This window comes from Chenopodium album, chromosome 5, assembly GCF_948465745.1.
Source record: "Chenopodium album chromosome 5, dcCheAlbu1.1, whole genome shotgun sequence".
Classification (NCBI taxonomy): Eukaryota; Viridiplantae; Streptophyta; class Magnoliopsida; order Caryophyllales; family Amaranthaceae; genus Chenopodium; species Chenopodium album.
Window position 1 is genome coordinate 56,700,346 of NC_137838.1, and position 23,748 is coordinate 56,724,093.

Sequence of the window (23,748 nt, forward strand, 5' to 3'; positions counted from 1 at the left end):
TTGGAAGCAGTCCCCAACACAAAAAAAAAAAAAAAAAATAAAATAAAAAAATAAAAAGGCTTATCTTTGATTGCTTGGAATACTATATGTCAACCAAATTAAATCCCAAGGTGCTCTTGGTCTTCGTAAATCGGATGAAATTAACTCTGCTTTCTTGGCCAAAGTTAGTTGGAAGATTATGTTTGACCCGACTAACATATGGGTCTAGTCTATCACTGCTAAATATTTACGTAAATTCCATTTTCTTATCTACCGTACTCAGCCTAGAGACTCCTGGAGTTGGAAACAAATTCTTCATATCCGCCCTCTCTTAATACGCGGACTTCGCTGGAAAGTAGGTAATGGATCTTCTGTCCTTTTTTGGGTAGATATTTGGTTTTCTCACACCAATCTTATTGGCCTTCTTAATTTGGACCCTAATCAAATTGCGGATATTGATGTCACAGTTGATATGTTTATTAGTGATAACAATATATACTTGGGATGTTCCTCTTCTTCTTACTGTTCTTCCTAATAATATAGTTCAAATTATTCGAGGAATCTCCCTCACCTCCTCCCCTATTCCAGATGAACCATGTTGGGTCTCTTTACAAAAAGCCAATTCACAGTTAAATTTGCTACTTGGCTTGCTCATTCACATGTTCATCCTACCTTTAAATGGGAATTTAGATGGATTTGGAAATTGATATTCCTTTTAAAATTCAGATTTTCCTTTGGCAAATTAAATTCTCCATAACAGCCTCCCTACTCCTCATACTTTATCTTCACATAATATTGTTGTCCCTAGTGACTGTGCTCTATGTTCTAATCATTCTAAATCGCAAGATCATCTTTTCCTCTCTTGTCCATTTTTTACAGAACATTGGTCGTCTTATTCTATCATTCAGTGGTTTGGTCGCATCCCTAAGATTAATCAGATCCATGATTTATTTCGCTTTCTTAAAGCCACTTCGCCTAAACTCCTTGCTAAGATAGCTATCTTATTTTGGAGCATTTGAAAACATAGTAACGCAATCAGTTTTAAGAGCCCTTCTCCTAAGATTCATAGTATTTTTATTCGAGCTTTCTCTATGTATAAGGAATGAATGGGAGTCTCGGTCACTTCTTCATGCCATCCACTTTCCTACTACGACACCACCTCTGCCGCCTCCTCCTACCCCCCCCCCCTCCCTATTGTCTCGTGGTGTCCACCTTTATTCGGTTTTTGCAAACTTAATTTTGATGGTTCTGCCAATCAGAATTATGCTACTGCAGCTGTGGTCATTCGGGACCACCTGCGTAATCATGTGGTAAGTCGTACTTATAATGTAGGCTCTTGTCCGGCCTTCCTTGCAGAAGTTATTGCCCTTCGCAATAGCCTCCTTCTTGCTAGGGAATTGAAGGCGATAATCGTATTGTTATTAATATTTTGTAGGGTCATTACATTTGTCCATGGAAAGTTCAGCTTCTTATGGCGGATGTCAAGGTTATCTTAGATTCTTTTTCGAACTTTCAGGCCAGACACAAATATCGAGAAGGAAATCGTGCAGCTGACTATGATGTCTCTCTCTGTTATTCTACTCCGACTCATCAAGATACTGATCCTTTTTTAGATAGTAAATTTGCTTATTTTTACTCCTTGATAATTTAGGTCATGGTCCTATGAGAAGACGTACCTATTCTCCTCCATGGATCTTACTTTCAAAAAAAACAAAAAAAATAAGTGTTGCAATTTTAGTGAAATAGAGGTAGCATAATGACAAAAGAGGAAGCAATCAATCTACACCCTTCGTCATTGTTTAGTTGACACATTCTATCTCTCTACAACTTTCTCAATCCTCATCTTACTTGATTAATGCATCATTTTATCTATGGCTAAGTGCTGTTATCTCACCATTCTCTTACTTTCAGAAGGTTTCAATAATTGCCCTGATAACATCAACTGCTACCGGTAGAAGGAAATTGTTTGCGGAGATTAATAGTTTAATTGCCCTTTTATATATGTTCAGGGAAAATCACCTTAACGCTTTGCATACCAACTGTTTTTATTTGCTTTGCTCTCTTAGTAGCTTTACTCAGTTCAATTGCCGTATCTGCATTGGTGTTTGTGAAACCATGGGAAGGATATTATGTCCGAGTATGTTGTAACTAGGCCAGGAAAGGACTCCTGTTTACTGTTGTTTCACAGGAGTCGAAATACAAAGCCAAAGCGTGCGTAGATGGCATCGATACCACTGCAGTTGGGAATGTTCAAGCTGTTTTTCAGAGATTTTGAGGGAAAAACATCACTTGTATCAGCCTATGCCCTTCCTGTGTGATTGTTGTGGATACTTACAGCATTATACATACATGGGTAATAAATGAGTGCCTGTAAAGCTTCAGGCTCGTCGTGTAACCTCAGACTGTTCTGAAGATGATCTCAGTTTACACATGCACATGCTATAGACTTGTAGATCGAAACTAACTTGCTTGCAATCATAGAATTAAATTCTTGTAGATTTAAATATCATATACCCCTTTCATACAATCAATGAACATGATCCAAAGTTCATCAAAAAAAAAATATAAAATATATAAATTAAAAAAAAAACTTTCAAGAAGCAAAGCAACTACAACCAACAATTGATATTACACCATCAGCTTTATATAATCAAACTTCGCCATAAAAAATTCTTCTACTGCACATATGATTGATTATCAGAGATTTCTGAACTTCAGAAGTTAACTTCTCACCTTCCTGCTCATGCACTGATGCTATAGAAAACTCTTGACATTCCCTTCTTTGATCGGATTTTTGATATCTGCAACGTCATTAAACTAAAAATGTCAACTAGATAGTTTGGTTGTGATTGATAATCCCAAAATACGTGGCATAGAAAAATTCATATTCATATAACCAAAGCACGTCATAGCTGCAATTTGGTTGTTTTTAATTAGCATGGTCAATTGAATGATTCTTGTTTGAGCAAAGATGTCCAATACCGAATAAAAAAAAAAAAAAAAAAAAAAAAAAAAAAAAAAAAAAAAAGCAAGTGTTTTCATTATTTCTATCTTCTAAATAGAAAATAGCTAAATAAGCCTTAGTTGAAAATATAACATGATTACTTCCTTTGGCCTTAAGCAAGAAGGGTTTATCAAAGAGTATGAAATTCTAGACTGAAATTCACTGACTTGGACAGGACAAGAATCTAAAGTTAAATTAGAAAAAGGACAGGACAGAATCAAAAGTTAAAATTCACATGTTTTAACAAATGGAATCGTTGCATTTACAAAGAGTAATCCTAAAGATATTTGTGCAACCAAGCTAAACACTAAATTGGCCGATTTTGAGAAGAGAAAGCTAATAAACTTATCCCCTGCCTCAAGTAATGAAAACATATATGGTGTCAGGCAATTTGTACATCAAGTTGTAGTTAAAAGAAGTATACATCCCCTAATTAATTTTTATGCTCATTTAAAAAATAAAATTATTAGTAAATAGGCCCATTATCTTAGAAAAGAAAGCCTAATGTTGGTACAACATAAAATAGGGGGAAAAGGTAAGGGAAAATAAAACGACAGCAAACTAGTAAATAAGCCACACAATAATCTGAACATAAAACCAACAGTGAATTATGTTCAACCTCCTGAGAAATTCCAATCATTTCATGTCGCTGTTTTCTGATGAGTGGCATTTATGCCACTCTTTTATCCTTTTTCTCTAAGGATTCTCCCCTCATTTGGCGCTTGTTTGAGCCTTTTCCAAGCATTTTGTCCTAATTTTTGCTATGTTGGTTCCTTCTCGTGTTTCCCTTTCTTTTCCTTTCTTTTCGCCTTTCTTTATCGCTTTCCTTCTCTATTTTGCTTATGTTTGTGTATGAGTTCTTTGTTTAGGTTGAATGGAGATGCTTGCGTGATCTCGCTCGAGGCTTAGTTCTCCCTTTGGAGTCCATTGGAATAGGCGAATAGAGGAGCATGGACTTTGAAGAATCCGGAGCACACATAAGGAGCGGCCGCTCACCCCTTAGGAGCGGCCGCACCACATGCTGAGGAGCGTCCGCTCCCCTTAGGTCGGTGTCTTTGTTTATACCCTCTAGAGCGCCCGCTCCCCCTCGATGGAGCGGCCGCTCTCATGGGTATTTCCGTGCACTCTTAATCTTTTATTTAGGGTAATGTGAGGGGCATATTAATACCCCTAGGATTTTAATGAGATGATTATGTACATTTTAACCCTAATCTTAGAGAGAGAAAGTGTAGTATTGCTCAAGTTATCTCCATTGTATTCAACTTTGTTCAAGTTTCTCTTCAATCAATCAAGCAACATTCCAAGTTTTCATCTTTCATTTATTTCCTCTTTAGTAATCTCTAATCCTTTCTCTTAGTTTTATTTATTTGCCTTTAGTTGCTTATTCTCACTTATCTTGTTAGTTAATCTATCTTTGTTATTTTCATTGTTCTTAATCATGTTTGGTTTTGTGTTTCTTGAGTTTACTTCTAGTTTTGCTATCATGTTTAACCCCCCTTTTCTAGGCTAATTTCTTAGCTAGGGGAAGGGGGTGGAAAATATGTGTTGTTTATTGGATGAATGATGATGGTTGGATTGAATACATGCCTTAAATAGATGAAAGACATGATTTTTGATAGCTTGAGATTATTGTTGCACTTTATTTGATTGCCCTCTAGTTTAAATGCATGAAAATGATTTGAACTAGATTAAGATCACCTCTATTTTAATGATTGCATGAGAATGAGTTGTTAAAATGGAGTTTTATGAATTGTGCTTCTTTATTCTCTTGATTTGCTTGTGTCTAATAGGATGCATGAGAATGATCCTAATTAGTATAGACCTCTTTCATTGATTTGCCTAGACTATTGCATGAGAATGAATTGTTTAGGTAGAATCTTGTGTTCTTTGGCATGTTCTTCATGATAACTATCATTGTTCCCCTCTTTCTAATCATGTTTGACATCCCCGTATCCCTAGCGTTCTTCTCTCTTGATTCTATTTGTCTTTATCTTTGCTTATTCGTAGTTTTAGTGCTTTTTATTCAAGACAGTCAACAAAAACATTTCCCTTCTTACTCTTGCATAGTGATTTTGATGTTGAACGAGTGTGCTTCCTTAGTGGTTCGACCCTTTACGACCCCTATACTTATATTAGGGTAGTTTGGGATTATAAATGATTAATTTGATCAGGGTAGTAGCTTAACGACCTATCTATTCCCGATCAATTCTTAGAACATGAGTAAAAGAAATCGTTCTTTGTATAGCAGTGCGAGAAATATCTTCAAGATTATCTTCTTGCTCTTTGTTTTAAAAAAATAGTTGATGAGAATGCATATATGGCAAACATTACATTTTCTTAGGCAATAAGGCTGGTTTTCCATAAGCATAAAAAATTAATACTCTGTCCAATAGACATTTACCTTCATACTTCTTATTTCTGAAATATCAGTAACATGTGTGCCACCACAAGGACATCCCAGATGCTCACCTATCTTTACAATACGAGGACTGCTACCCTGCAACAGTCAAGAGTACAAATTATGGAATAAACAAAGATTACTCAAAGAAAAATTACACCACAAACTAATTTTATACTTCAGAGACTACAGAAGAAATAAATAAACAGTTGCTCTTCAAACTCCGAGGAATTTTTTACATGGGGTGGGGGGTTTGAATTAAGCTGAAATTCAGGCAATTTTAAACACATTAAAATCTGAAGTAAACATTTACATAGCTATAGTTGATCCATCAAAGGACTCTCAGCAAGTCAGCAACAACAACAATAAAGTCTTAGTTCCAAAATCATTTTGGTTTAGGTAATATAAATCTGTCACAACGAATTGTCGGCAAAATATGTAATAAACAACAAAAGGTGATACAATGAAAGTGGACAAATAATAAGAAAAAAATAAATAAATAGTGCATAAAATCTGAAAAAGGATATAAAAAAAATTAGAGATAGCTTACAAAAGGAGGCTATGGGGAGATAAAAACAAAAGAAAAACATGTGAGTAAAAACACAATAAAGTTTGAGAAAAACCTTAACAAAGGAAATAAACAAAACTAAATGAGTTCAGATACCAGGGGAGGAAATAAAAAGTGTATATTTAAAGTCATGACATGTCCTCGGTGTAGATTTTCTCCCCCTCCAACCGATTTATTCAACACCATACTTTTCTCAATCACTAACGCTTTGTTTGGACAGCAAATAAAGAAGGAAAGGAAGGGGAGGGAAATAGGAGGAAAGGAAGGGGAAAAAAGGGAGGGGGAGGTGAACTCCATTTTCCCTCCATATCTCTCCAAATTTGGAGGGATTATGCCTATTAAAGAGAGAGGGAAAATGGATCCCTCCCTCTCCTTTCCCTTCCTCCCCTCAATCTTTTACCCAAAGAAAAGAGTTTGTCCCCCTCCCTTTCTCTTCCCTTCTTTTTCTTCCATTTCTTTCTATCCAAACAAAGTGTTAAAGACTCATATTCTCAATCATCCTCTGAATTTGCTTTGGCCTTCCCCTACTGCACACTTTACCACTCTTCAGGTTCATTACGCCTTAGATGAACAAACCACCTTAGGTGATTATCCCATAACAGAACTCATATAAATAATAATATATAAAAAAAAAAAAGTAGGACAATCTTTGGGCTATTACATGTTTTCAGAATAAAGTTACAAGGAGTTAAGTTTCTAGAAAATCACTTTAGAATACAATTGGAGAGCGAAATGCAGTTTCTCGTTCTAAAAGAAGCTAATCATATGATTGATGAAAGCATAAAACAACTGAATTTAGCAATGGAAGATGACAACTTGACAATTTAGGAAGCTTTAGTAATATCTAGACCTGGTTATTGACAGGTTGGGACAAGGTCGATGCGGGTCAAAAGAATATGAAGTCATAAAAGGGTCACCTGAAAAAGAGTTAAAACATGTCGGGCTAAAATGGGTTGTGGGTATAGTGGGTCGATAGTGCACCGGACGGCAAACGAGCAAGACAAAATGTTTCAAAATTATTGGGACATCGTATTGGCCCTATAATGACCCTGTCCATTAATGCCTTGTGCCCTGTCTAATAAAAGCCCTCTAAATTTGACCCTAACCCTATAGTAATGGGACCTGTCCATAACCACATCTACTAATAAAAATAAAAGTCACAAATAGCTAATGAAATAGGAGTTTCTTAATGTGTGGCAATGCTCCTCAACCCTTCAAGTTTGGCTATTGGTGAAAATTTATACTCTGACATGAAAAGAAACCTAAGCCCGTACCACAACCAAGACTACAACCACAGGGAGCATTGGTGAAATCTGTCACCACAACCAATAGCGGGCTGATGGAATTAGAACAAAGAAGGGAAAAAATGTCAAAAAGAATTATAGGAGTTCAAAATAACTGGACTATTAAAATTTTACATATATAGCTGAAGTGGAAAAAAAAATAATAAAATATAAAATAAAATAATTCAGTTTGGCTCATGTCATGGGATCATTGGAATGTGAAAGTTTTACACGGGCTGTCATTGGCCTATCGAAACTCTCCTCCTTTATCTAGGCTTGGGACTGGCAGCGGGAAACCCACTAGCAGAGTTATATAGCTGAAGTGAAAAGAGGAACAAAAATTCCCTTGCCTAACCTAACCAGTCTTTTGCACTAGACACACAACCTATGTTGCAAGCTGACTGCAACTGATTGAGTAGACCGTAACATTTTCAGATCCAATTGTTCTTTCTAGAACTAACACTTTTAATCCATGAACATATATACACAATGATTAATTGAATATTTTAGATATTAGAAAGGGAAGGATATGGAGAGGTTTAGTTACTTTTCATTTACTAGTTAAATCCTTATTTTACGTCTAAATTAAATTTCAGGTTTTTACAGATGACAACTGTCTATGGCAAGGCATGAACACTTAAATGAAGAAGATAACACCTGATATTAGGTTGGTAGTTACTAAGAAAAAATTTTAACCTTGGGGATGTAATCTGGTAGCTGACCACCACACATCTCAGCAGCTTCATCATATGGCAGTACAGAAACAAAAACCTGAGTATAAAAAGATTAGAATAAATCAGAGGATATTACACAATCAAATTTCACAATATAAAATAAACTAAATAAAGGATTCAAAAAACTAATAGCAGAGCAATAAATCAATCTATCAATCAAGGCCTAAATCCCATAAGTGGGGTAAAAAAAATTTGGAAAGAAAAAAAAATTAAAAAAAATAAAAAACCTTAGGATACCTTTTCACCTCTTGAAATTTGGACATTAGCACCCCTTTCTAACTGTTCTAGTTTATTTTGCAATTCTGTTTGTGGAATGGTCCCTTTATACTCAACAAATGGCCTATAAGAACATACTCAATGTCAAACATACTCAATGTCAACTGCAAAGTTTTTGAAAAGGATACACGACATGCGGGTGCAGATGATACAGGAGAATCAGCAAACACTAGAGCTGAAGCCAAAATTACTGTGCAAGTTAGCATGGAAGGGAAAGAAATAAAAGGGATGCACACCATAGTCTGCACATTGTTTTGATGAGCTGTGACAAACACTAGAGCAGGGATATAGCTGGAAACTAATGCAAATTACTATTATAAAACCTTGGCTTTATGCCTTTATATTGCAACCAAAGATTGGTGCATTAAAGTGATTTTGCTAACTATACTAGGTTAATAGTTTGTAGAACTAAAACAAGTTCAAAAAAATAAATAAATAAATAAAAAAAAGGCATGAAAATTGGACACATTGTAGTTTTACTATTGGATCGTCCTAAAATGGGGCGGTCATGAATAAAAGAAAGCTTTTAGCATGAAGTATACATTGAATTAAGCCCAAATAATCAATTAGATAAAACATGCCGTTATGAAACACTTATCACTCAACAAATATAGATGTAACAAAATTAAGTTTGAAACCATACCCATCAGGGAAGTGATAGGCTTTCCCGGGCTCAAAATGTCCCAATCCCACATTACGTATGGCTATATCTAGAACATGTCCTGCTGAATGCAGCCTGTACAAACCATGAACAGTAAATAAGCACAAAAATCTAGTTAAGTAATGGCAATAACTTTCTCCAGGCACAGACTAATAGACTCTTAATCAACAATTGAGTATGAAATGCTAAGGAACGACCCAAAGTCCAAACATTATAGGAGTTTTAGCAATTGAGAAATTTTGACAATTACCACCTTCTGTTATCTCAATTTTAGCAATTACCACCTTCTTTTTTTTTTTTTTTTTGAAAATTACCACCTTCTATTTTCAAAAACATCAAAAGTTACCACCTTCTTGCCCCCAGCTACCACGTGACGTCATTTTGGGCCCATTCTTTCCTTACCCTCCCTATTTCCCTCACATTTCTCATTCCTATTAGGATTCTCATCTCCCCTTTCACTTTTTTCCCCCAAACCACAGATAATTGTTCGTCAATTTTGATTTGGAGGAGTGAATTAAAGTATTTTTGATTGTTTTGGGGAAAAAAGTGAAAGGGGGGATGAGAATTGAGTTAGGAATGAGAAATGTGAGGGAAATAGGGATGAAAGGGAAAGAATGAGCCCAGAATGACGTCATGTGGTAGTTGGGATGCAAGAAGGTGGTAACTTTTGATGTTTTTGAAAATAAAAGGTGGTAATTTTCAAAAAAAAAAAAAATAGAAGATGGTAATTGCTAAAATGGACATAACATGAGGTGGTAATTGTCAAAATTTCCTATATCAAAAGCAAGGAGTTTCAACTCGAAAACTGTTTCCGCATCCATATACTGAGCATTATATGCCATGGTTAGAATTTTGCAAGACCACACACATTGACTCTTTCTATCCAGTTTAGTAATCACATTGTCTAAACCTCTAAACCTCTCATTAGTCACAACTCATAACTCATAAGGATACATAATTTAATGAATATACCCTATATAGTTTTTGTGTTATTTTTAATAATTTACAACCTCTCATTTCACAATTTCTCTATAATAATGTGATTAGTAATTCTGAACAAATTTCACTTCTTTTTTTGGTGTTTAGAGAGCCACAAGTGCAGGGGTGAGAATCGATTCCTTATTTTCCGGGACCAGGAGTAAAGCTCTAACCACTTGAGCTATCCCTCACTCTCTCAACAAACTTCACTTCTAAATCTAAGGACACATACATATACTACTATCATTGAACAACAACATAAAATTAAACACAACACACCTTGAATTGAGATTACGACGAGATTCATCTACATGTAAATTAACAATCGTTCCACTCTTAATATCCCACTCCAACACATCATTTCCTTTGAAATTTTCAACATGCCCATAATGATAAACCTGTAAAAAAAAAAAAAAAAATTATCATCATTCATTTTTCTCCCAAAAAATCATAGAAAATTCCATTTTTCTCAAATACCCAAAACTTATATTGAAGAAATTAGATGACTACTTACAATTCCATCTTTGTTCCTTACATCATCAACAACAAATTTGAAGGATAAATTGATATTGGTGATGAACCCAGTATCTGAGGGTTGCCCACCTCCTTGAGGATGAAATATAGTGGAATCCAAAATCATTGCTTGTCTACCATCGTCTGTCTTTTCAATTGAACATTGAGATTTTAATTTCAAATTAGAAGGAATAATAAAAATGATTAGTGTAAATAATAAATAGTTAAATACTTTATGACTTATACAAAATTACTAGTTTAATTTTATTGTATAAATTATTTACAAATGATTTTTCTTTTTTTTTACAAGAGATATTTACATATGATTAAAGTAATAATTTAATTGTGTAAATGAAGAAAAACCTGCAAATGGGAGAGAAATGTTGCCTCTGAATGAAGCTTCAACATGTTGTCAAAGTATTCTAATTTGGTTGCTGTTGAATGATCCATTTCTTTGGGTTTTTTTTTTTCTTCTCTCTGTCTCTCTTACTTTGTGCAGTAGACGTAAACTTAGGATGGTAGAGAAGCATTCAAATATGGAGTGAAAAAACAAAACAAAAAAAAAAAAAAAAGCTCCATCATATAGCAGCCGCCTTGCGTCCAAAAAAAAAAAAAATAAAATAAAATAAAATAAAATAAAATATATATATATATATATCAGCCGCCTCAATTTTAATTTTTATACTCTCTCTGTTTTATTTTTTTTGGAAAATTTATCAATTACAACCGCAAGTTAATACCACTTTGTAAATTAATACCGCAAATTAAAAAGTTGTGAATTACTACCGCTTAAAATTTTAAGATGTTACGATTACTACCAAACCCCATTAAACTCAACTATGACGTCATTATATCACTTTAACCCATGTTTGACCATGGTTAAGGGCTTTAACCAGCCAAAAAAAAAAGGGTTAGGGATATAATGATGTCATGATTAAGGGATTTAACCCGTGTTTGACCATGGTTAAGGGCTTTAACCATAGATTAAAGGGCTATAATGACGTCATAGTTGGGTTTAATGGGGATTTGGTAGTAATCACAATATCTTTTTTGTGGTAGTAATTCACAACTATTTTAATTTATGGTAGTAATTTACAAAGTGGTATTAACTTGCGGTAGTAATTCGCGAATTATCCAATTTTTTTCAAGAGAAATGATATATGTACACTTTGTGAGCCTGGACTCTAGTAATCGGTGGGCCCCACATTCTAAATGAGCTGGCTGGAAAAAAAATCTTTAAAAAAAAAGGAAGACAATAATGTGGGACCTGCTGACATACATTGTCCCTTGTATCTTCTTCCAAAAATAAAAATTTTCTGTCTTTCCCCCAAATTCACAGGTTTTTTTTATTCTGATTTTTTTTTTTTTTTTTTTTTTGTAATTTTTGCAAACAATAATTGGATTTGCTCATAATCGGTAGCACTATAATAATTTGTTGAGCATTTCCTTCTCATAATTTGTTTTCCCATTGAATTCTTTATAAGTCATTTTTATTTTCTTAATCTTTCCCCCATACCTAAATTGGATTTGTTCTCTTTAGATTACATATTCTCACATCTGGTGAAATTAGTGAAATATTTTTGTGGTTGACCGAAGATGCTCAGTGTTGGTGGTTGTAGTGGTGATGGTCATAGTAATGAAAAGGTTAGTGCACTTCAATTTTTTTCAATTTTTTCCAGCTTTCGAATTATTTGAGGAATAATTGTCATTAAGCAGTGGAGTTATTTGTGGAAGCATAAGCATTAATAAGTATTGTTGTTGTTGGATACCAATAATTAGGTCGAAATTGTTTGCTGAAATTATTAGCATTAATTAAGTAGTGTTGTTGAATAGCAATTGTTGGAATGAATAGCAATAATTTGTGTTATTTTTTACTGTGTAGTTAATGGTAGATATATTAGGTTGGATTTAGAAATTCTGTAGTTAATGAAGTATATAACACACCTATATAATTGTGATGTGAGGAGGTTGTTCTACTCTAGTATGAAATTGAGAATCATACCAATTACTCATTTAATTGATATGATTAAAATGTGTGGCATTATAACCAATTACTGATTAGTTGGTATTCGATATTAATACCATTTGTGAACTGAATTGTTTTGTTCTGATTTTAATACTGTTAGTTGGTATTCGACTGTTTTACATAAAAGTTCTTGCTGATTTTGAACATGTAAATGCATATGTGATATGTTTGTTGATGTTGATATTGTGATTTCATGATGTGTTTGTTTGTTGGTTGTGTGATATCTGCACAGAATTTGGATGTATAAATCCATATGATTTTTTATGTTGATATTCTGGTTTCATAGGTGCCTTGATCTTTCAAATTCTGATTTAGATAAATGATGTATTTTGATATACCAATGCGGATGTTGTTGGTGTATTGATGGGTGTTGTTGATATTTCAGTTGTATATTTTGGTATATCAATGCGGATGATGTTGGTGTATTGACGGGTATTGTTGGTATTTCAGTATTGTACTAATTATGTATGTATTATTTATAGTTTAAGGGTTTTCCTTGTGTTGGTATTAGGTTTGTATGCGCAGTGAGAAATGTGGATCCCTGCATACGTGAAGGACATTTTTTGGGATGGGATGCAGACTACACATCAAGTTAAAAGCATCACAACAATTTTATTTATGTAACACCCCAATAATTCTCTCTTAAAACCTGTAAATACCCTGAAGAAAATCCAAGAGAATTACTGGCGTGCTACCGCCACGTGTTCAAACGTTAAGGCTTTATAAGAAAATAGCACCGGAAAAACTAACTCAGTTATAAATAAGTTTCAAAACCAATAACCAAAACCAAATTAAATGATACAAGCTGGAACCATTAAGTTCCTTATTCAAAATCCAAACTAGAAGAAATAGTATAAAAATAAAACCGAGTTTAAATAAATTCAAACTTGCAAAAGAAAACAAACTGCGAACAATAACTAACTCTCCACTCAAAATCCCACAACTCTGATGCAAATGCTGCGTATGTAGGAACCTGTGGTTAATCTTCTCCCCAATATTACAAGTGTAAAAATTGGATCGTCACAGGGTCATTGAAAGGCGAAGGCCATGACCAAAGAAAGACACACAAAGCACGCAATCAGCAAAGCTGAGTACATACAAGCTGCAAATTAAATTAAGAAATCTATAATATGCTACTAATAATCGATCATCATGCATCATTAAATTATAGACTCAACACACGACTCAACTATTTATATTACTAAGACTCCATTAATTAATAATAGGTAAATCATTATTTTTATTCATTGGATTACGCAATAGACAAGGTTGTCCAACCCATGCTCCATTTGGAACATCAATAAAAAAAAAAACCCATGCCTCCTTTCGGAAACATCAATAAACATCCAACGACCACGGGCGTGACTCCGTGACCGTAGTTAGTATGAGATCTCATCTAACTCCTAGTTTTGAAAAATATTTGAAATAAGAGACTCGTAGATCAGACGGCCTCGAGAAAAGTACACGGCTAATATCCCATGTACCCCAACCCCTGATTGTCATTACTCCAGAAGTGCACCAATCTAGAGTTTTATTGCTCATCCATCTTGCACTTTACGTGATTTATAGGTTTAGACTTGGTGATGACTCATATACATAACAATACAACACATTCTAAACACAATTTAATCAAACAAGACAAGTTTCCAATTTCAATTCTTGATTTATTAGTGACAAACAACACTTATTATTTAATCCTTTACTACCTCGGTGTATAAACACCTTGAGTGCATAAGGCACCCCAAAACCTGAACCTCGTCTTATAAGACTTAAATCCTTCCTTTACTCATCATGTTTGCATAATCATGAATGAGTAATAAATTAATCTTTTTACCAATCGCATATCTTTGCCTCTAAACGCACCTTGCATAATTAGAGCACAAATAATACTTGCATTATAAAATAGTGCACATCATTTGAAATTCACAATGTATAACCAAACAATTTAACCCAGTCAATCCTATACATGATACTAAGTTCTCGATCCGTCCTTCAAGATGCACCTAAAAGAAAGGTTTCGTAACTCGTACGTACCTTGAGCAAACGAATTGGTATGCCACTTTACTAAATAGAAATCACCTTCAATAAACTTCTCTCCTAAACCAAATAATAACATCTCAATCAAATTTACAACAATACTAACTTACTTTAAAACCTTCAAAATCCAAATCAAACAACACTCAAAAACCTTCCCTTTAGTTAAAATTAAAGGCTTATATACAGTTCTTTAAATTTTCTTCATAAAAACCTTAAAATACACTCTTATACATGAAATTACAGCAAGTTCAAAGTCTAATAAAAATCTGAAAATTATATAAAAACCCCTAATAATCTCCCTTTTTAATGGGTGATTAAACCCTCTTTATAAAACATCAAAAGTAGTATTTAGGAACTATTTTCAACACTTAAAACTTCAATAAAAACATATATATTTATGATTAATTAACTTTAAACATAATTAATTTTATTAATCAAACTCAAGGATAATATTTTAAGTATAAAAAAACTTCGTTAAAATAAAAAACTGCCCTTAAATCATATTTAGAGGCTGAATTTGGCCACGAGAGGGTGTTATTCACTACCAAAGGTAGTGAGTCTTTCGTAAAACGTTGTTTCCACATAAAAAACACTACTTTTTCATCAAAATCGGATGAGTTCAGAACCTGATCGGGATTAAAACGGGATTAATATTAACGAACGAAAATCTAAAAATTAAAACACGAATCTACGTATTCAAAATAATCTGGAATTAAATTAAACTAATCAGTAATTATAATCACCAAAATTTCAAAACATCATTACTATAAAAGCCCTAAATCAATTGTTCATAAAAACCCTAAAATCATGATTTTCAATAAATTGAAACCCTAGGTTTATAATTCATTAAATATGAAAATTTATAACATAAATATAATCTGAAATTTATAATCTTTATAATATCAAAATATAATTTGATACTAAAAATATAATCTTTATACTAAAATCAAAACCCAAAACAATTAAATTAACATTAAGCAAAATAATGAAACAAAGGAGGATGAAAATAAGACTAACCTTTTTGTGTGGGAAATTTTTGGAGATTCATGGGGTATTTATAGAAGAGAATTATTGTAGGGTAAAAAGGAAGATTGAGCCTCATAAAAATAATGGGTCAATTAAGTAAACAAATGGGTTAGGTTTGTTTGATTGGACATAAATTGTAGAATAAAGGTGCATAATAATTTGTTCAAATAATTTTCGACCCAGATTAATAATTTGAAACTTTTGAAATTAAATTCCGGAAAATAACAAATAAATATTATAAATAAAATAAAATTTCATTTATAAAATATTTTAAAAATACGGGGGATTACAATTTAAGACTACCTAAACAAACCCACAAGGCTGTTCAAGTTTGCTCCTCGTTACTGTAAGGCAATGGAAAATCGGGCTAATGATGAAAGGGAGGCTGATGCAAATGCATCTCGTTATGTTTTTACAGATCGTGTATGGATATATGGAGAGGAACTTCCAAAAATTGTACATGGATGCCAAGTTCTTGGAAGTACAAATTTAGTGCACTAGGCTTGGGTATCTAACTTGTGAATTTAGGAAGATGTGTAAAAGTGAATTGGAGTATGTCTTTACAGATTGTGTATGGACATATCTCGGTATGTAAGAACAAGATCGAACATAGTAGTTGTTATTAAAGTCGACAATATTGTTATTAATGTTACCTTATTCTGATATGTTATAGGAAAATTTGTCAATTACTACCGCGTATTAATGTCATTTTGAAAATTACTACGGCGAATTAAAAAACTTGTGAATTACTATCGTAAAAATTTTAAAAATTTTGATTTTACTACCAGACTCCACTTTAGGCCATTTATGACGTCACTTTTCCCCTTAAACTATGTTTAACCATTAATTAAGCATTTAAGCAACCAAACAAAAATCCCTTAACCCATGGTTACCCCATCTAAACTAACACACATTTCCTTTATTTCTCTCTAACAATTTCACTTTAACCCACTAACCTTCAACCTCCATTATTAAAGAACACTATAAATTGGTGTCACAATCTTCTAATCTGCAATGAATCCTTTTCTTTGCAAAATTGACAAGAAATTCGAGCAATGAAAGAAAATGGAGGGATCATAGAAGGAGAAGGAACGAAAAGAAACAATTTACAATTCCACGCTATAATTCGTTGATATATACTTTAATTCAAAGAAAAATCACATATTATGCATAATTGATAGCTTAATTCAAAGAAAAATACAAAAGCCCTATGTTAATCAACCAAAATCATAGACCATTAACCCTAAAATTCAAAAACCCTAGAATTCGAAAACCATAAAGAAGAATTTATTAGAGATGAATCACATGTTCTCTTGGAGCAATTGTAGGATAAATGGGAAGAATAAGTATTATTTTGGAGCATGAAGCTTGGAGGGTGTTTAGAAATGGTGAAGGAGGAAGATTAATTAGGTAGAGAAACCATGGTTTAGGGATTATTTTTTTGGTCGTTTAAATAGGTTAATCAAAGTTAAAAGTGGTTTAAGAGGTAATGTGACGTCATAGATGGTTTTAAATTGAGTCTGGTAGTAAAATAAAAAAAATTTAAAATTTTTACAGTAGTAATTCACAAGTTTTTAAATTCGCGGCAGTAATTTTCAAAATGACATTAATACGCGGTAGTAATTGGCTACCATATTATTACGAATGACACCAACCTTGGTATATCATATTATTATGAATTAAAATTTGTTCTCAGATGGTATATCATGTAATCTCGTTGTAACTTCTTTTGGTATATGAACTAGCTACCAATAAACCCTGAGATGGTATACGATATTCATACTGACGTATCGTGAGTTGGTATATCATGGGAAAACCAATAAGTCGTGACATGATATATTTGATTCATAATTAAGTAAATACAAGGTACTTTCGCTGGTAGCAACTATCAAATTTTCCTAAATACAATACAAAGTAATTAACACAATAATTAAAATTTACATAATAGCCATGCCATAGTATATATAAGCCAAAGCAGTTAACACATACATAATAATAGTTCACTTAGAGCAAAAAGTTGATGTATTAGGGACCTCTTACATAGTAGTGAGGTAAACACATGATATGTTAGTAAGGCCTACATAGTAAGCAAAAGGATGTTCCTTAAAACTGAGTTGTTTTCAACCTTAGCATACCAACAAAGATGTTACGTATACCATCACAGCAAACTTCGCCATGGACTGTTACTTACATACCTTTTTGGTAGGCTTTGAACCATTGAGTCTTTGAACGCAACTTTATCTTTGTCTCAACTTTATCTCAGTAACTTACATATTTGAGTGCCATTAATTCCTTTTCTTTTTCAACAGGGAAAGCATGATGCAAATAGCTTGGAGTTGATGAAGGCTTTAACATCTTATGATGTTGGAGAAACTTTAAAGACAGATGATAAGAGTTTAATATCAATTAATGAATCAGATTATGATGACGACGACGATGATGATGTATCAGATGATGAATCAGATTATGTTGTTAAGGAATAAAGGAGAAAGATACTAGAATACAATTGGAGGAGGGTGTCACTTAAACTATTTGAATGATGGATTCAAGCTTAATTTTACTTTGTTTAACCCTACTTTTGTTAGTTTATTAACACTTTATGAACGTTTAGTTTGGTGATTTCATGGTGGATTGACATGCTTAACACAGCTATATAAAACAAAAGAATGAAATAGAAATAAATGTCTTAATTAATGAAGTACAATGGGTTGACATGTTGTTGCTGTTATTGGTGTTGTTGTTGTTGTTGTTGGTGTTGTTGTTGTTGTTGTTGGTGTTGTTGTTGTTGTTGTTGGTGTTGTTGTTGTTGTTGGTGGTGTTGGTGTTGGTGTTGGTGTTGGTGTTGCTGGTGTTGTTGTTGTTGTTGTTGGATGTGTTGTTGTTGTTGTTGTTGTTGTTGTTGTTGTTGCTGCTGCTGTTACTGTTGTTGTTGGTGTTGTTGTTGCTGCTGTTGTTGTTGCTGTTGATTATTATTATCATTATTATATTTATAATATAAGAATTTGTGTTCTCCGGTGCTTTTTTTATGTTGCTAGCATGGTTATTTATTCAAGGGTTACTCTACTAGTCAATAGTTACTTAAACCCTATTCACTTCACCTTACTAATACAATGTTCAGTAAAAATAATTCTAGTTTAATAAAAATAATTTTAGTTCAGTAAAAATAAGTTCAATTCAGCAGAGATAATTTCATCAATGTATTTGATCTATTTAAATTTACATTAGAAATCAATCAATTAATAGATTTCTGTAAATTACTAGGTACTTTAATATGATTATTCCACCAATATAATGCAATCAAGAAAGGCGCTCTAAATAAAAATTCTTCATCAATCAATAAACCTATACTAAATGCGAATCTCAAATGACACATGTCATTCTGTGGTAAAATAATTTCCCGCTGAATTTTTCTTTCAAAATTTTCTTTTATTACAATTGTTTCTAAATCTTACCATAACTTAAATTATCATTTTTAAGGATAAGTATGTGCGTGATATAAGGAAAATGTATAAACTAGTATCAATTTCTTTTAAAAAAAAAAACATTATACATAATATTTTCTTACAAAATTAATATTAGTATTGTATATTAGAATATGTGTACACATAAAATCTATACTAGTAATTGTATATTAATTGACACAAAAAATCTAGTATATTAATTGACACATAAAATCTATACTAGTAATTAATAATGTACACAACAAAATTACCACATTCTTATTAAAGCCATCACAAATGATAACACATTTGTACATTGCTTAAACATCACGACAGCTTATACTTCCTCAAGATTAGTTTTGCATCATCGGCGGAGCGCACGCAAAAAGTTGAGCTTGTAAATAAAATTCCACTATTCATGGGAGATGTTTGGCATCATATGTAAAGTTATAAAACAAAATTGAGAAGAATTATCACATATATAATTTTCTAGTCAGTTACCTCTTCATTTTGAACCTTGCTATTGCATACATTATACATCCAACGAGAAAACAAAATGGATAAATAAAGAGAAAATACAAGTTTACCAATCATCTTGATAAGGTTATTTATCAAATGACAAACTTGTACAAAAAAGGGCTAAGGGCCTGTTCATATTTACTGAATTGAGCTGAACTGAACTGATTGGAGCTGAACTGAACTGAACTGATTGGAACTGAATTGAACTGAACTGAACTGAATTGAGCTAAAATAAATATTTTATGTGAGAGGGAAATTAAGAGCTGAGCTGAGCTGAACTGAACTGATTGAAGCTAAACTGAACTGAACTGATTGAAGCTGAACTGAACTGAACTGATTGAAGCTGAACTGGCCCTAAAAGTCCAATATTTATGGGTAAAATCACTGACGCCATTAGCGACTTACCTTATTTTTCCCTAAAATATGCCAACTTTGGATGTTGTTTATCAAGATGATTATTAGGGGCTTTCTCATAAATTAGGAGATGAAAAGAATGTTTAGTCATTTCTATCTGTATAAAGTTGTCACACTAGTATTTCGAATTACATTATCAATGTGAAAAACTGAAAATTATTATAGAATGGAACATATATAGTTACATAGATATCGAATTTTCACTATCTTAAATAATGTGTAACTCTGTGTGTTGGGTGATCTTCAAATCAAACAAGGGGTTTTTGGCCTCTCACAATATTTTCAAGTTTTTCTGCTGATGTATAAACATGTATGCTCGGTGATATTACCATAACTCAAACAAGTTTTTGCCTCTTTGTCGTTTTACAGTATCCTCAAGCTTTTCCACTGGATCCAAACAGACGCATCTTCTCCACAACAACAGCTTTCATAGCATCCTTTGCAGAAGCCAATACATTTACAAGATCTTTTCCAGGATTGGTTAATGAGTCCATGTATGCCTTCCTTACTTCTGTATTCACATTGAACTTTCGCACACCAAGTTCTATGCAGCTCTGCTCATACCATACATGTTTTTGAGAGTGAGAGAAAAGATAACATTCTTCTATATACATTATATTATATTCAGACTACTCTAAGACGGTATAACTCAATATGTAAACAGTTTATGAACATTCAAGGAGTGGAAGTTTTTAGCGAATTACTCAATTCAATTATATGACAAAGAAAACAAACAAGTAATAGCTTCAAGTCATCTAACGTAAAACATGCTGCAGCAACTGCATACTGAATTATACTCATCGTCTTCTCATTGGTATGTTTCGTACAAAGATGAACATTTTGAACTGTTTTTTTCACAACCAAAAGCACTAGTATGCTTTTTCTTCAAAAAGTTTCAAACTTCATGTTCTTTTGTTCGGTTTTGTTTGTTAGAGAGGAAATGGAAAATTAAAAGGGAGGAGTGGAGTTGAGGATACAAGGAGAAAAATGCAGCATTCCTTATGGGAAAGAAGTATTTCCAACCCTGCAAAAATTATCTTTGACCCAAGAAAATAGTACTCTTCACTATACAGAATAAACAGATGAGGATCGGGAATTAATGTTAATTTTCCTAGAAGATTATTTGCTTCCCAAACAACACAGTCTTAGATACAGCTTTAATCTTTTCTCTTAGCAGTTTTGAGTCTTTTGACAGCTTATAGATTATTTGCCTCCCAAACAAACACAGTCTTAACTACAGCTTTAATCTTTTCTCTTAGCAGTTTTGAGTCTTTTGACAGCTTATAGTTGATTTCAAACCATATAGTACAGAATTTGAATGTAACTTTGAATCTAAATCAGCACAGGCCTACTGCTCTCTCAACTCTTCCAAGGAAAGATGATAAAGTAAATAGTGTAAGAAAAGTTAAGAAAAAGAAAGTAAGAAAAGCAGCTGTTATTAATATTGTCATTGTCGTGAGGCAATATCAGTCGACGTAGCTCATGATGTGTGTGCATGTAATTTACCAGACTTTGGGCAGATATCAGAGTAAATTTACACAATGACTATTAGCTACGTAATATCGATGCTGCATGATTCAAGAAGAGATTACCTTGACAAGCTCCTTGGGTACACCAGAAGCTCCATGCAGGACCAGAACCACACCTTTTTTGGATGCCAAAACATGCAAGTCCTGCCAAAAAATAAGGCTCTGGATCAAAGATATGTATAATAATTCTACGCCTAAAGAAAATGATTAACATTTATATCAACATCAGTGATCAACCTCAAACCAATGCCTTTAAAGAAGTTCCCACCATCAATAGGTAGAGTTGCAGTTGTATTCATTATGCCTTAAATTTGTGACTTGTGATAACAGAAAGAAGTTTCAAAATTACACTCGATCTAGAACGAAAGAGCCATCAGCCACTTGAGAATTAAAATAAGTGCGAATAATTTGATTATCCACTGTACTTAAGTAGGTCATCATCCAAAATGTAATGAATCCATTAGTTCCGCCAGAAAAGGACAAAGTCTGAAGGCACTAATACTCAATACATAAAGTATGATCGGGAGCCATATGAGGCACTTTTATCCCAATATCCCATCTATGGAAACGCTGTCATTTACTAGCAGAGAGCCAGAGACAGTCAGTTAATTGCAAAAGTTAATTAAGTATGGCTGGCATAAGGTGGTACAATGTATTGTGGCATGAACAACTTTCTTAAGTTTCTTGGCTATTGAGGAAAATTTGATAAGAGAGAAATAAAGGGAGCATTCATGATCTAGTAAACAAGGTATTTTCCTTGCAGAAGTAGCCTCTATATGGTCTTATGCTCAAAAAGTATTTCTTGGTACGCTCATATCAGGTAAAAAAAAACCAAGTCTTGTGTTTGGCCACTTTATATGAGTAACTCACTAACTCTTATTCATTCATGTAAGTAACCTCATCTATTCATAATTCCTAATTCATTATATGAATAATACTCCCTCCGTTTTAAATACTTGCTCAATTTTTCTATGCGTGGAGTTTTAGGAGACTTTGGAGAAAGTAATACTACCTCCGTTACATATTATTTGCAACGATTAGACATTTTTCCTCTCTACTTTATGTCAAATCGTTGCAAATAATATGTAACGGAGGTAGTATTAAAAATATTGAGGTAGTGGGGTTAATGAAAGGTAAATTGGAGGAGAGAGAATCTAAAAGTAATAAAATTAGGTCCCATTAGTTGAAAGAAATGAATTAAATATTATAAAAGCTTTTCAAATAAGGAAATGGGGCAAATATTGAAAAACGGCCGCAAAAGGAATGTGGAGCAAGTATTTAATAATGGAGGGAGTATCAATTAAGTAACCCATTTGTTTTTTTTTTTTTTTTTTTTTTTTTTTTTGAAATAACCCATTCGTTCATTCAAGTCACCTCTATTCTTTTGAGGGATATTAAAATAAAAAAAATAAAAACTAAATAAATAAATAATAAAAAAAAAATAAAAAACTCCACTTGTTTAGAAGAGCAACCCAATTTTTTTTTACTGAAGTAATTTCCATCCATAAGGGTGATTAAACATTTGATCATCACTTTAACCCTTAATACTCATATAATTGCTTTATATGTGAAGTGGCCACCTATCAATTGATGGTTTGGCTAGCCAGATATAAGAATATGTGGGGAACCATATTAAACTTCTCTCTTTTCTCTTATTAATTTTTTGTTCTTTGTTACATATTCTTTGATCAAAAATTTATATAAGAATGAAAAATCCTACCTTAAGTAAATCAAGCCTCAGATTTGGGCCATTCGCAGGGTATTTCCCATGGACATTGCCAATGCACACTGCCAGAGCATCAATACCAGTTTTGTCAATGAACTCTTCTGCCTGAAATACAAAAGACACGCCTTTGGTAAGTGGCCAAAAAGACAGTGGACAAGAAGATAAAAGAGTGGAAATAAATAGTAGAAATCAAACCTGATTAATGTCAGTAAGCCTTGCTTCATACTCTTCAACAGTCAAGTCATCTTCAGTCCCTGATAATCTGCCTAATTCAGCTTCAACACTGATGTTTTTCTGATGAGCCAAATCAACAATGTATTTTGTATACAATATATTTTCCTCAAATGGAAGATGTGAGCCATCCACCATTACCGAATCAAATCCCTGGCATTATTTCCTCAGACATTAATAGACAAGTCATAAATGCATTTAGAATGTTAAGGCTTGAAAGAAAATTTTCACCCATAAAGAAAAAAGGAAAAAAATAAACTCTTAAATTTTCACCCATAAAGAAAAAAAAAAAAAAAAAAAAAAACGAAAAACAAAAATCAAGAAACTGCAAAAAGTGGCTTGAACTTTAATGTTGTCAGTTTTAAAAATATGATGATTCTATTAAATTTGACTAAATTTTTAGTCT

General features: G+C 33.0%; 2 protein-coding genes across 2 annotated transcripts in view; both read right to left on the minus strand.

Annotated features, from left to right (window-relative positions):
* Window positions 1-2,457: 2,457 nt before the first annotated feature.
* On the minus strand, window positions 2,458-11,193 carry LOC145630775 (uncharacterized). The gene is made up of 8 exons (XM_081682946.1): window positions 10,758-11,193; window positions 10,396-10,542; window positions 10,161-10,279; window positions 8,886-8,978; window positions 8,204-8,306; window positions 7,929-8,003; window positions 5,385-5,480; window positions 2,458-2,780 (listed from the first exon to the last, which is right to left on the minus strand). The coding sequence occupies exons 1-8, from the start codon at window positions 10,842-10,844 to the stop codon at window positions 2,721-2,723; spliced, it is 780 nt and encodes a 259-aa protein (XP_081539072.1). The 5' UTR covers window positions 10,845-11,193; the 3' UTR covers window positions 2,458-2,720.
* An 8,717-nt stretch (window positions 11,194-19,910) lies between these two features.
* LOC145632126 (uncharacterized) overlaps window positions 19,911-23,748 on the minus strand; it is a 33,180-nt gene continuing 29,342 nt past the window's right edge. Inside the window, exons 40-43 of the mRNA XM_081684416.1 lie at window positions 23,307-23,495; window positions 23,106-23,216; window positions 21,449-21,529; window positions 19,911-20,410 (exon numbers count right to left, since the gene is read on the minus strand). Coding sequence (XP_081540542.1) covers window positions 20,231-20,410; window positions 21,449-21,529; window positions 23,106-23,216; window positions 23,307-23,495 — 561 coding nt within the window. The 3' untranslated portion in view covers window positions 19,911-20,230. The remainder of the gene's footprint in view (window positions 20,411-21,448; window positions 21,530-23,105; window positions 23,217-23,306; window positions 23,496-23,748) is intronic.